Raw genomic sequence first — 14548 nt, 5'->3', positions numbered from 1 at the left:
AATAAACTGATGATGTAGGAGAAATTGAAGAACTATTTTAAATGGTCTTTCTGCAGATCGGTAATATTTCTATCTGTGTGCATTTCTTCATTTTCTTTGGTCCTTCCCTCATAGAAATTGGCAGACAGCACCAATCAACCTTTTTTGCCCTAGGTGTCTGAAAATGTCCTTAGCAGAGAATTTACTTTATAATAAACTATTTTGATTTCTGTTTATAGTAACATAAGTTGAATTTAAAAGATTTGTGAAATTTTTTCTGCGTTCTCCTAAGCAACTTTTAAATTCACTTTTGTATAAATTAAATGGCCACCTCTTTGTGAGACATGTAGTACCTGGCTTTGTAGCCACTCTAATGACGTGATTGGGAATTCTGTGCTTGAGTTGCTGCAAAGCTGGGACCCCATAAAAAGGTGTGTCATCCTAAAAGAAGTGGAGCCTGATCAGGAGAGCGTAATGCTCTAATATTGACCACATTTGCATTTAGTAAAACAAAACTGAATTAATGGGTACAAAGATGGGTGTGTAAAATCTGATTTTTGCCCCCAAGGCAAACTGGCTCTTGCATGAAGAAAGTTAAGCAAAAATAATTTTGCAAAAGTTTTGTTAGGGTCGGCACCTTGCATTAGGAAAAAAAATAAGTTAAGGCTTAACGTGGCTTGCACGTCATGCTTAAAAAAAATTGTATGAAAGAATCACGAAACTGGGGAGTATAAATATTTTTCTTTACTTGTTTATTGCTGGCTTGCTGCTTTTCCTGTCTAATACTTCTTTTCAGTTTGATGCCAAACTGTCATGCTCATAAATATCTAATGCTGCTCTCCTTTGAGACACTCTGCCTGCATGTCATCAGGGTCATGCCTAGAAGAATTATTGAGGTATGGTTCTAATGATAAAATACAACTGAACATTAACCTGCCATTCTATAGTTGCTGTCCGGTTTACATACTCTTGCCAAATAAATGAAGTGGGCACATGTTGTTTTTGATTTACCTGCTGTTAGTGGTCACATTAGATGTTAGCCTGTCTGTACTTTAACTTCCAATTTTTGTCTTTAGAAAGGATATAAACCTCATACTCCAAGAACATAAGTCAGACACTAACTTATGGGTGTTAGGAAGAAATGTCTCTTGTAGACAAGTTGTTCCATAATTGGGATTTCTTGAACTTTCTTCTGAAGCATGTGGTAGTACTTGCCACTGCTATAGACAGGTACTGGACTAGGTGGACCACTAGTCTGATCCAGTACAGCAATTTCTATGGATCTTAAAATTCATTCTGATGATCATTATGCTTCTCCCTGACAATTCCACTTCTGTTCTAATAGGAGTTTAGTGACTATCTCAGTGAGCACAGTAAAATGCTAAAATAGGCGTGTAAAGCATTAGGATTTCATTTTCAGAGGTTCTGAGCAGTCACAACTTGAGTTGATTTTCAGAGATGTTGAGCATGCACAGCTCCCATTAACTTCAAGCTCCATAACTCCAGCCATTCATTAAATCTGCTCCTAAATTAATTTTTGGAATGGAAATGAAAAGGGGGGGGGGGGAGGGGGATGATTTTGAAGGTCAGTTATGTGCCTGCTAGGATTAAAAAAAGCTTTAGCAGACTGGTGCAAATGCTATCAGAACCACTTAAGGTTTGACACCTATTGCTCCTGGACTAACAATCAGATTGTTAGGCTCAGGATAGCTGTATGTGCATATGCAGTAGGCGTGTTGTGTTTTGCAGGGTCAGAGCTAGTGTGTGATGTATTGCAGCCACTAGTAAGTGTCTTTCATCAGGAGGGGGGAGATTAATGGAAAGGGGTAGAAAAAAAGATGAGGTTTGCAGATGGTTTGCGAGGTAGTATTTATACTTTTGATGATTTAAATATATGATTTTCCGATGTACATTATTTTCTGGAAAATATATAATTCTGACCCTCTGACAACAGCTGCTTTGAAGTTCCATTTTTCAAAATCGCTGGTGTGCATAGACATAGTACACCTTGTGCTTACAATCGTGTCATTGGCATAGCCTACATTTGTATTGCTAAGCCACAGTAGGCAACATATATCCTTTTACTCTGCTACTTCATATTGCGTTTTGCTCCATAGTGCCGAATGACATAACTCAGGATTCAAGATCTCTCTCCAGAAGCATGTTGGAGTGGCAAAGAACAAGTGATGGAGTCTTACATTTGCATGAAATTTGCGTTATTCATTTATAGACTAGATTTATAGATTGTTAAATACTATTTCAGTTCTGAGAAGTGCTGTTAGCATATGTATTTTGACTCATTCCTAGAATGTTGCACCCTGAAGATCTTAGTGCTTTGTGATAGGGGCACAGTGAAATGAGGTGTTTCCTATATTATAAGTGAAGTTAGGACATACTGATTTTGCATGTAGTTATAACAGAGTAAATACATAGATTGAGACATCTCAAGATCAGAAAGAACATTATAATTATTTAGTTTTACCTCCTACATAATACAGGTTTTAGAATTTCACCCAGTAAGGTCTACAGCTTATGCATGAAAGATCTGTATTGGTAGTATAGATCTTTTTTTAAATAAAGAATTAATTCATTGTTTTTGATGAGGAAAACCTTTAATCCACTTCTGCTGTATTTGTGGAAGAATTAGTCTCTTGCTTAGAAATAATTTTTAAATGGAGGAAGATGCCAATAATTAAAACATCTGCCACCAGCTCAGCAGCCACTGTTTTTCATCTAATTTTTTATTTGTCTTCATCAGCAATAAATTAAATGTTTTCCCATGCTCTTGGTCAAAATGTCACAGATATCCATTGCAGACATGTCTTCTGGTTCTTTGGGACTTAAGCCCAATATCTGCAGGGCAGATATTTCTACTGCACTAACTGTCTCCTGCCTTATTAAGAGACTCATCAGAAAGTCTCTGAAGAAACTGTGCTGAATTGGAGGTTACAGATGGGAAAGACCTACAAGTTTATCCAGTCTATCTCGAAAATACAGGAGAGGTCCTTTTAGTGCACTTTGTCCAGTCTGGTTTCAAAAGTTCAAGGCAATGGGGTTTTCATCATGTTCCTTGGGGAAACTGTTACCCAGCATAACAGATCTCACTGTTATGGGTATTTCCCCTGATATTCAGCCTCCCTTTCCTTTTACTAAACTTCATCTCATTATTTCTAATCATATTTTATGTACCATTGTAATAGTTTGTAATGTAGTAAAATGACTTGAGACACAAGGTGGGTGAGATAACATCTTTTACTGGGTCAATTTCTGTTGATGGGGAGAAACAAGCTTTTGAACTTAAGCTCTCACCAATAGAGAAGTTGGTCCACTAAAAGATATTTCCTCACTCACTGTGTCTCTCTCATATCCTTGGAACAACATGGCTACAACAACACTGCATATAGTAAAAATACTGTAAGTTAGGGAATAACTAATAAGTTAGGGAAAAACTGGAAAACTACAGGTAAAAGGCGAGCTTCCTGGTGAAAAGACCAGAATGGAGGAACATCTAAAAAATTGACTTACCGATTGCGCACTCTCTCTCTGTTGTAAAACCTATAGAACACATATGCATATTATACTTCTATTGCATATTTCATCGAAGGATCTGAAAATACTTTGTGAACATCAGCTAATGCCTTCGGTGTCCCTGTGAAGGGAGTGATAATTCCATTTTACGGATGGGAAACTTGAGTTTGAGAGGTTGTTTCTTGGCTGAGCACAAACAGTGGAAGAATCAGAAATAGAACAAGATTCCTTACCCTCAGTCCTGTGCTTTAATTGCTAACTGACATATATTAATAACACTTTGTTTTGTGTTTGTAGGAAATTTGTCCAGTCTGAGTCGTCTTGGCCTACGGTACAATAGACTGTCGGCAATCCCCAAGTCTTTAGCAAAATGTAGTGAACTTGATGAACTGAATTTGGAGAACAACAACATTTCCACTTTGCCAGAGGTGAGAGGCACATGGTGCTCATTTGGGGGGAAATGTAATGAATTTTTCAGTTTTGTGAGCACATCAAAGTATTGCAGATTTCAACTTACATCAAAAGCTTTAAGGAATGAGCCTCACTTCCACCTGTGATGCGTGCGCATGCGCGTGTGTGTATATGTAACACTCCAGATCGGTAGGTCAATGTTGCCAAATTGACATGTATGTCTAACCAGTTAGACAGTCATTCAAATGATGAATCATCAGGTAACAAGATACTAACTCATTTTATCCATTTTCTAGAAGTTCTTATGACGCAATTAAACAAGGAAGCCAGGTGACTATAATTTTAGCTGGATGTGAGGTTCCTGTTGCAGTTACTAAGGGGGGAAAGGAGACAGAAAATTAAAAATGATAAGATGGCATCTCTCTGCCCCCCTTTCAGCTGAAGTAGGACTATCCTGTTTTGCTAAACAGGTGGACAAAAAAAACCCCTATATTTGTCATAGCTGCTTAATGTTAATATTTCCATCATGGTGTAATGTGGGAGGTTGCAGTTTACACCAGTGTTTCTCTACCAGTGCAGTGCATCCTTCACTTGGGTGACACATCACCCACCAGCTACAAAAGGTAGTGGATAATCTGTGGAATCCCATGGTCATTTGGACAGTACAGGGACCAGCTCTCTTGCTCCCTGCCTCTGCTATTGCACCTGTTACGCCTATGCTATTCCTTCCTGCCACAACTGAGTCACAGGATATTCCACCCTCCTCAACCCTCCCAGCACTCAGCTCTGGGACAAGGGACATCACGCTTCTCAGAATTTTGGAGCCAACTTTACAACCTCTAGAATTAGTATTTTTCCTGCGCCGAGTGCTTTGAGTGTTAGGAGGAGGTGAGAGAAGGAAATTTACCTCCATTATCCCAACCCCGTACCATTCTCCCCACTCCACAGTACCAGAAACATCCCATTATTTCTTCCTGTGACATAAATCCCACAATCCTTTGTAGCTCCAGTGGTGGGCTACAGGACAGTCCTTTTTGGTCATTGGGGGATTGCAGACCCCAAAAGATTGAGAACCTCCAGTTTACACTTTTGCTGTTACTGTTTTCCTTGTCACAGTTTCCTCTGACTGCATTACCAGGGCAGCAGTGTGTAAGATTCCACAATGAAAGCTGATTGCACTGGCAAAAGTTTCTTTTTTAAATTAAAGCTTAATGTCTGGGTAGAACTGCACAAATTGTGAAGACTCGACATTGTATTTGTGATTTTTAGCATCCTTGGTGGAGTGCATTTTTTATATTTTTGAAGTATAAAAGGTGCATTATACATATTTATTCACTATGGGAAAACGCTGATTTTTCCCATTAGTTCAGGATTTTCCCCTATTTTTTCCTACAATTACAATCCTCGTGTCTTAAAATTAAACTTTTCTGCAAAGGATGCCCTACCCTACCCTGCAGGGTGAATTTCAGTGAACAATATGGAGTTCGTGTTTAAAAAAATAAATAAAAAAATAGCCCCCTCCCTCTGTAGAACTGATGGGAGTTTTAGGCTTCATGATACAATGCAGAGTTTATTTTGATCTGTTTCAATTAGTGATCCAAACATTAATACTATTTTGTTCAGTCTACCTAACCTGTTCTACAAAGAACTACATGTAAAATTACATTGCAAATATCATATAATTAAAATCTACTTAAAGCAGATGAGAAAAGAGAATGTGTATACAGGGGGGAAAAAAGATCAGAACATAAATTAGAGGACCATTGAAAGCACACAAGTGCAATAATTGATTTTCTGTATATGAATTATTAAATTCAGCAACAACTGACTGGAAACAGAAGATAATTAAATAAATATTGAGGTAGAATTTAAGAAAATGCTGTTGAGAGAGAGTTGCTCAGCTGCTTTTAAGAACAAAGCTGAACCACCCCACCCAGGCATGTTATGAAAGTAACTGCAGTGTGATTACACATACAAAAGCAATTGACTGGAGAACTGATTCCTTATCCTAAAATAAGTTGACTCCTAATCAAAACCTCCCTTAACAAATAGTGCTATTTTATCTAAATGTGTTAGTCTAACAATAAGTTTATACATTGCGACAAAGAAGCAGCTCAAATGTTAATGAGTAGTGTAATACATTTAAAATTAATGGCTGCAATAGAAAGAAAATTCATTTGCAAAGGAATTGCTGAAATGCAAAACGAGCCAGAACTCATGATGCAATGCCTAATAAATATTGTATCTTAAAAGGATAGGTTGGGAAAGGCAGCAGTCCCATAGCTTTCATAAATACTGAGTGCATTGTTTTTCTTTAAACTGAGTGTAACTAAGCTCCACATCTTCCCTTCTAAAACATTTAAATTGATAGTTACTTGTGAGCTGTTAAAAAAATTATATGCACCAGATAATACACATATTATCGTCAATATTTTTGTATAGTCTCCGACTTAAAAAACAACTTTGGAAATTCTAAGGTCACCTTGAAACAATAAGGTTTAAGTGTTAGGCAATCCCAAAGCACTATTACAAAGTGCAAAACAAAAAATTTCAACTAAATAATAAAATCACAACAGGCAGGATTTCCTTTTAAAAGATTGTGCTAAATAATGATTAGATTTTAATGTGACTAATATCTCTGCAACTTAATTCTATTGTTTACAGTTAGGAAAAAATTACTGCATTGATTTTTGCTTGAGATGAGATGTTTTTTCTTGTGTTCAAGTGCCTGCAAGTTTATTGAACTATGACATGCAGCAGTGCAAGTTGCAGTTTGATGGTTTATTATATAATGAATGTGAAGTGACCCTTAATTAAAAAAAACCAACCCCAAAACCAAAAAAACCCCTTTCATTCCTGAAACCCCTCAACAATGCTATAAAAATTGTTTGATAATTGTAATATTAAGACTGGGGACCAGGGAAAAGTAAAGATTAAGTTAAGATTGACATTTTTATGACCTTGCTACCACTATGTCCATGATCCTAGGTATTGTAATATTTCTGGTATGTAACATCATGCATGGATCTTTAATCCCTTCAGTATCTAAACAAATAGGGCTGAATTAAGGTTGGTGTAGTAATGAGCGAAAGATGAAATTTCAGCATTCATTTGGCATTCATTATTTATTTCTATGGTGCCAGTGTGTCTAGGCAAATTACAGACAGGTGAAAACCTGAGATTCCTGCCTAAAAGACCTTACAATTTAATTAAACACATTAAAAATAAATAAATAAAAGGCCAAGAAGCAGGAAGGGATAAGACTAAAAACAGTGGGTTTAAATGACAAAGCTTAGCACCTAGTTGGTTAATTCCAGTGGTTTTATTTTGGGGTCTGATTTTTTTTTTTACTGGTTTGTCACGAAAAGACACATACAAAAGTAACTTTTAGATTATTTTATGGTAGGATTAAGATCAGAAAAAATTGAGTTTCTTTTTCTTTCTTTTTTTTTTTTTTTTTCAAATGTGCCCAAATATGAGGGTATGTTTTGGCCCATTTCTGTTAGTATGCACATTACCTGAATTTCAAGACGCTTCTAAAGTACTCTCCTGCCACACTTCAGTGGCTGAAGCTTTAGTAGTAGTTGTAGGAGTCTGTAAAGGGAATTTATCCTTGGTATCAAGTCAATTCATAGCATAAACTTTTATGAAATTAATAGATTTGTAGTTTTAAAAAAATCATTCAAAAACAGCACTGTTTCATACCTACTTCCACCAATTCCCAACTGGGGTAGACATTAAAGTGGAGATGTGTTTGGTCTTCGGCTCTCTCAAGGATAATTGCTGTATTCATAGATTCCACGGCCAGAAGGGGCCATTTGGATGATCTAGTCCAGTGGTTCCCAACCTTTTTGGCTCGAGGGCCACAAATATCATTTTTACAACCTTGAAGGGCTGCCAGTCTATCAACGGATAAAAAATGTATTGACATACACACCATTAAAGCCTACAAATCCCTGCATATTTACTTTAAATATTTTGATGCTACTGTGCTCATTTTTACATTCACTATTTTACACCTGCAAATTACTCTCAGTATGTCTCACACACTCTCAGACAAAGCACTAGTGTAGATGAGTGACTGTCACTATACACTGAAGCACATGGCATAACAGCAAAGTTATGGTGCACTTAACAGGCCAAACAGGAAGGCACTGATTTTTAGAGTCTTGTCCCTCTCCTCAAGCATGGTGAGTCCTGGCTGCTCCGCCAGCAGCTCCCTTCCCCATTTCCCCACCCTCCCACTGCAGCCAGACGGAAGAAGTTCAGCAAGGAAGTTGCCTCCTTGCTGATCTCCCATCCCCCTGGCTGCAGCAGGGAAACTGCACGTGTCCTGTAGCCCGGTACATTCCACCTGGGTCCCTAGGCAGTGGCTTCCTTCTGCAGCCAGGGGGACAGGAGATCAGTGCTCCCCTCCCTCTGGCACCAGCAGGGACCCTAGAGCCTAGAGACCCAGGTAGAGCGCTTTGCCGTGCTCCCTGCTGGAACCAGTGGACGGGAGCACTGATCTCCTGTCCCCTTGGCTACAGCAAGGAACCTGCACTGGTCTTGTAGTCCCGCTGCAACGTGCTCCGCCTGTGTCCTTAGGCAGCAGCTCCCTTCTGCACCCAGTGGGAGCGGAGTGACGGGCCACTTTCAAAGACCCCGCAGGCCACTTTTGGTCCCTGGGCCACAGGTTGGGAACCACTGATCTAGTCTGACCACTGGTATAACACAGGCCATAGAACTTCCCCAAAATCACGCCTAGAACATAACTTGGAGAAAAAGTCCAATCTTGATTTTAAAATTGCCAGTATTGTAGACTCCACCACAGTGCTTACTGAGTTGTTCCAATGGTTAATTATGCTCACTGTTAAAAAAACAAATTACATCTTATTTCCAGTTTGAATGTGACTTGCAACAATTCAGCACCATTAACTGCATCTCCTCCTCTGCTCAATTGCTGTGTTACTTCTGACATCAGCACTTGTTGCATTTTCTCCAGTACTGGAAATGCTAGTCAAGCCTCGTGTGATTTTTGGCTGAGCTTTCCAGACAACCTCTGTCTAATAGCACTGCCTAGAGCCACCCAGAGTGCAGTTTTGCTCAAAACCATTAATTTTTTACTAGTAGAAGGTTACAAAAAAAGCAGTAGCTGTGATTTCAAATGTTGGTACTTTTTATATACCGGTACCATGTGTGTGGGAGGAGAGGAGTATAGTTCTGTTCTAGTGATTGTGGAAGAGTGTATGGATGGGAGAGCTTTTACAGACGTTTATGCTGGTTTTAAATTGTAACACTTACCTTGTTGGGTGGCCTGGGGGAAACATATTTTTAATGAGACCCAATACAGCAGAAAAAAATAAATGTTCAAATAAATTTAAATGCAAAGCTCAAGTGAAACTATATCCTGAATATTTGTGTGTGTGGTTCCTCCCTACCCTCTCTCCCTTTCCAGGGTCTTTTGTCGAGCCTTGCGAATCTGACTAGTTTAACGTTGGCCAGGAACTGCTTTCAGTCATATCCGGTGGGTGGCCCATCACAGTTCTCCACAATCTACTCTCTCAACATGGAACACAACCGCATCAGTAAAATCCCGTTTGGAATTTTCTCTAGAGCTAAAGTGTTAAGTAAGCTGAATATGAAGGTGAGCCACAGCAACGCTTCACTGTTTGTAACATCCATAGCAGATTCTGTGAACTGTAACCAATTTAGTGATACAAAGAATAAACATATAGCATATGAAAGGGGCACTTTGTCACCTTAATCAGCTATCATAGATGCACATCCTTTACCTGTTACTGATCCATTTCATTTTTCACTATTTATTCTGTTAGCTTTTTAACATTGCCTTCACATTTGGACAATGAAAATCAGTGAAGCTGGTTGTACTTTACATATTCAGGAACCTGAATGGTTGAATTGCAAATTCTACAGGGGAGTATTTTGTTTTAAAACAGTTTCATTTCAATTAAAAACAGAATCATGGAAAAAAAAATCTGTTGGCTTTTTTAAAAGCTTATTTTTACAAAATCTGAAATTAGGACCTTGTTGTTACTATTATTTTTGCTTTGATGTAGCCTATAGACCGCAGTAAAAGCTCATGTCCCGTTGTGTTAGATACCGTATATTCTTAAAATAAAGAGAGTTTGTCCCTAAAGATCGCAATATAAGCATATGATGATAGATTACAGGTGGAGAAAATAGCCATGGTGGATGATAGTATAACAGTGAAGTGACTGAGTTTAGTTTAATATGTAACAGAATACACATTCAGTAACTCTTGAAACTTGACAAATAGCTCCTCCAATGTCTTGATATAATTAAATTTTAGAAAATGTATTTATCAATAAATGACACCAATTATTATTTATTACTAATTGTGATAGCACCTACATTGTACAAGACACTTTCAAAGTCTGTAAGATAGTTTATTTCCTGAAGAACTTGCATTCTCAAATAAAAAATAGATTAATAGATTCCCAGGCTAGAGGTACCATTGTGATTATCTAGTTTGACCTCGTGTTTAACACAGGCCATAGAATGTCCCAAAATAATTTCTAGAGCAGATATTTTAGAAATACATCCAGTTTTGATTTAAAAATTGTCACTGATGGAGAATTCACCACAACCCATGGTAAATTATTTTAATGGTTAATTACTTACACTGTTAAAAATTTATGCTTTATTTCCAGTCTGAACCAGATGAAGAGGGCGCAACATAAAAGTAAAGTGGCTGGTGCATGTTTTAGTCATTTCAAGGGGATGAAAATTTTTATTTTATTGCAAAACCTTATATTTAACTATCCTCCAAAACATCTGTTCTGAGATGGCTGAATTTTTGTTGACCTCACGACAGAAATTAGCCTTGGGGAGGGATTTAAATGATGAGAGGGTAGTGTCTGGCACATTAGATTGACAAGAGTTTTTCAGGTGTATGGGGATGTGGAAAAATCTGACAGCGGCAACATCTTCCTTTTTGTAATCTAGATGGGTCCTTAAATTAGAAAAGTTTTCTAAAGGTACCAGTCAGTCTTTAACTTCACACGTGTACCAGTAGTTTGAACAGCCTGATTTGTTAGAATAGACAATGTGCACTCTAGACCAAATTATAACTCGGCACTCGAAATAGTAAGAATGTCCGACTTCATTCCCTTTTTCTTTTTTTATTACTACATGAGCAGTTTGGATGCATTTGCTATTTTAAAAACTTGTACTATTGGTGTCTGTAAACATGGAGTCTGTCAGCACTGCTTGCAGCTGCCTGCCCTAGGCTAGATCTTGAAATAATGTCTGACACTTACATTGTTTTGTAATTGTACTTGACCTTTTATTGTTAGGAGTTTTTTTACCTATACCCTCCATATTCTGAGGATTATGGAATTGTTGCTAGATTCTTAACATGATGTGGTGTTGTGGTTTTTTTATTCATGCCTTAAGTGTTTACATCCTATACAACAGTACATAATGTTGAAAAGAGTAGCAAGTCATAATTAACTATTGAGACCTTTGGAATCTCAAAAGTTATTGCCTTTGTAGTATGTTGTTTCCATTTCAGTCCATCACATTGGTAATACAAATCCAGCTCCACATGTCTAGATTGGATAGTGTTCATTACATCTTGGGAATGCATTTTAAAGATGCAACCATTTATGAAGGTTTTTTCTATTGATTTTTATAAGAACCAATCAGATTTTTGATCTATCTAAATGCTTCATCCTATTTAATATCCAAGCTACCTTGCTGTTTTTTCATAACAAAACCTACATATTTTATTTGTTAAATTACAGGACAATCAGCTAACCTCTCTCCCTTTGGACTTTGGGACTTGGACCAGCATGGTGGAACTGAATTTAGCCACCAATCAGCTCACAAAAATTCCCGAGGATGTGTCTGGGCTAGTTTCCCTTGAGGTGAGAGGGAATACAGTGAATATCTGACTAAACAAATCCTCACAAGTGAACTTTTCCTGTTTCAAATTTAAGTAATGCTATTTTGGATGATCAGTGTAAAAAAGAAAAAAAAAGTTTATGTCCAGATAATAAGTGTGCTAACCAAACATATGAGCGTTTCATACGTTTATGGCTTTCATGAGTAGCCTTTCAGGTGTTTCGTTCCTTACACCTATGTGCATATTTCATTTATTAGCCTATACACAGCCCCTCTCAACAAATGTACAGTGCAGAAAACAAAATGAAATCAAACTGGGCTGAATGCCAAGAGGGACCAGCATACAAACAAAGTGGGCCAAAATATTCCGATAAAAGGATGACGAAGTGGACAGAGCTCAGTTGGAAAGCATTGGACTGAGCCTTGAAGCCAGCCACCAAGAGATTCTTATGGATCCATTTTAAAGAGAAAATTCTGTAGATGGAATCCATGAACTAATTTGGCTCTGCCTTCCGATCTGATTCAGGTGGAACCTCAGGACAGAGAGCAAAAGTGCCAAACTTAATAGCATTGCCAGGGGCATAAAGAAAGGCAGTTGCTCAGACCGTACTGACATATTATTAAGGGCCTCTAAACCATTGACAAACCATTGAACAGAATTTGTTATTAGAGAGAGTACCAATAGCAAATGACATATTTATGTTGTAAACTAGGTAATTTTACAACTAAGTAAAAATACTAAGGAATTAAATACAAAGAACTGCTTATGCAATGTTTATGCAAAAGTTAAGGTTCCAATAGCAATTTTAACTCAGCCATATTGCGCACAGGTAATATTTTCTGTTCTGTTTTTCTTTTATATACATAGCTTAAGTTACTATTTATATTCTTTAGTATGTACCTTAAAATACATAGGATATGCAATAAGACTCTATTAATATTGATGTGCTAACCTTAACTTTGTCATTTCCTGATTTTAACTGTGCAACCCAACTTGATTAAGTTCCCAGACTTGAAGAGCTCTGTGTAAGCTTGAGAGCTTGTCTCTCTCCAGCAGAAGTTGGTCCAATAAAAGACATTACCTCCCCTACCTTGTCTCTCTAATATCTGGGGACTGATAAGGCTACAGCACTAATGATGCATTGTTGTAGAATTTTGCCTTAAGTATTAAACTGCCCAATTGCTTTTTGTGCTTTAATATCATAAAACTATTAATAGCATGGTAGGGTACAGGTATCAAGTTCCAGACTCAATTCTGTCTGACCTTGGTGATGTCACTAAGGGTATGTCTCTAAGGCAACGGTCTCAAGTTGCAGCGGGGGAGGTCTAGGTTGGATATCAGGAAAAAGTTTTTCACTAGGAGGGTGGTAAAGCACTGGAATGGGTTACCTAGGGAGGTGGTGCAATCTCCATCTTCAGAGGTTTTTAAGTTGGTGGCTTGACAAAGCCCTGGCTGGGATGATTTAGCTGAGGTTAGTCTTGCTTTGAGCAGGGGGTTGGGCTAGAGGACCTCCTGAGGTCCCTTCCAACTCTAATATTCTATGATTCTACATCTACACTGCAGCAGGGAGTGAGCCTCCCAGTCTAGCTAGGAAAGACTTGTGCTAGCAGTGCTTACACTAGCGTGTTAAAAGTAGCAGTGTGGAAGTTGTAGCTTGGGTGGCAGCTTGACTCTCAAGTCTGCTCAGCCCCTTGGGTCTGAGCTTGGGTGGTTAGCCCAAGTCTCCACCCGAGCCGCAACATGCACACTGCTCTTTTTAGTCTGCTAGCGGGAGCCCCACTAGCACCAATGCGTCAGTCTGTGTTCCTGGGCTGGGAGACTTGCTCCCAGCTGTAGTGTAGACATAGCCTTTAAGGCATGGGTTTTCAAGATCGGAGGACTTGCAGCTCTATTGATTTAACAGGGATTTAGAATCATAGGGTTAGAAGGGACTGCAAGGGTCATCTAGTCTAAGCCCCTGTGATGGGGTTCCTGGGTTGTAACCTGGACTGTGGGACTGCTGAGCCCTCCAAACCATCATCTTATGCTCTCTCTCACACTGTGATGCTTAATGTCAAGCTGCAAGCCTCTGACAGGCACTGCACTTACACAGACATGCACAGGCAGGGACACAGCCAACCGAGTTACATGAATGATCTCCGCTCATGAATCATCAGTAGAGAAGCTTGAGCCAGTTCCCCCCCCAGTTCCAGCCTGGACCCCCTTGCAATCTGGGACCAATCTCCTTTAGTCAAAGTCTTTGTCTTCCAGATGATCTTCCAGATGTTGAAATAGAGGGGAGAGAGTCTAAGTGATGAGGTCACTGTCCCTTTTATACTTTCTTTCAGTTGCTAGAAAGATCCTTGTTGTGAGGTGGGGTCAGGCAGCCCCGATTGCCTTTGTGCCTTCTCTGAAAAGCCTCTGGGATAGTGGATTCTTCTTGATGAGCTATTATTTCCTGTCTGGCCAGTGATGGGTGCTCTTTCGTTGCAACTGAAAGTCTGGCTGTGGGTGTTTCCCAACCCCACAACATATTTCAGTGACACTTTTATAGCAATACTTTATAACTTCACATACAATGATAGTACGTACAATCCAAAAGGATATTAAGGTTCAACAGATCAAGACTTTTTAATTGATACCTCACAAGGCATACTTTGTACAAAACATATTATAATCATATGACAGGGCTGAATATGAGGTTCCAGGTGCTACTTTGAGATACAAAGTCATACCCCCTGCCAAGATGCAGGATTTGTTGTGTCTAAATCATCCAAGACA

General features: G+C 38.6%; 1 protein-coding gene across 3 annotated transcripts in view; it reads left to right on the top strand.

Moving 5' to 3' along the window:
- Positions 1-14548, top strand: part of SHOC2 (SHOC2 leucine rich repeat scaffold protein) — a 92132-nt gene that overhangs the window by 63688 nt on the left and 13896 nt on the right. For all 3 annotated transcript variants that reach the window (XM_067537081.1, XM_067537079.1, XM_067537080.1), the window contains 3 exons: positions 3805-3935; positions 9356-9544; positions 11688-11810. In XM_067537081.1, the coding sequence (XP_067393182.1) occupies positions 3805-3935; positions 9356-9544; positions 11688-11810 (443 nt within the window). The remainder of the gene's footprint in view (positions 1-3804; positions 3936-9355; positions 9545-11687; positions 11811-14548) is intronic.

The sequence above is a fragment of the Emydura macquarii genome, unplaced genomic scaffold (assembly GCF_026122565.2).
Source record: "Emydura macquarii macquarii isolate MOO-44397 ecotype Brisbane River unplaced genomic scaffold, CSIRO-AGI_Emac_v2 contig_3692, whole genome shotgun sequence".
NCBI classification, from domain to species: Eukaryota; Metazoa; Chordata; order Testudines; family Chelidae; genus Emydura; species Emydura macquarii.
This window is presented reverse-complemented; position numbering and strand designations above follow the sequence as displayed.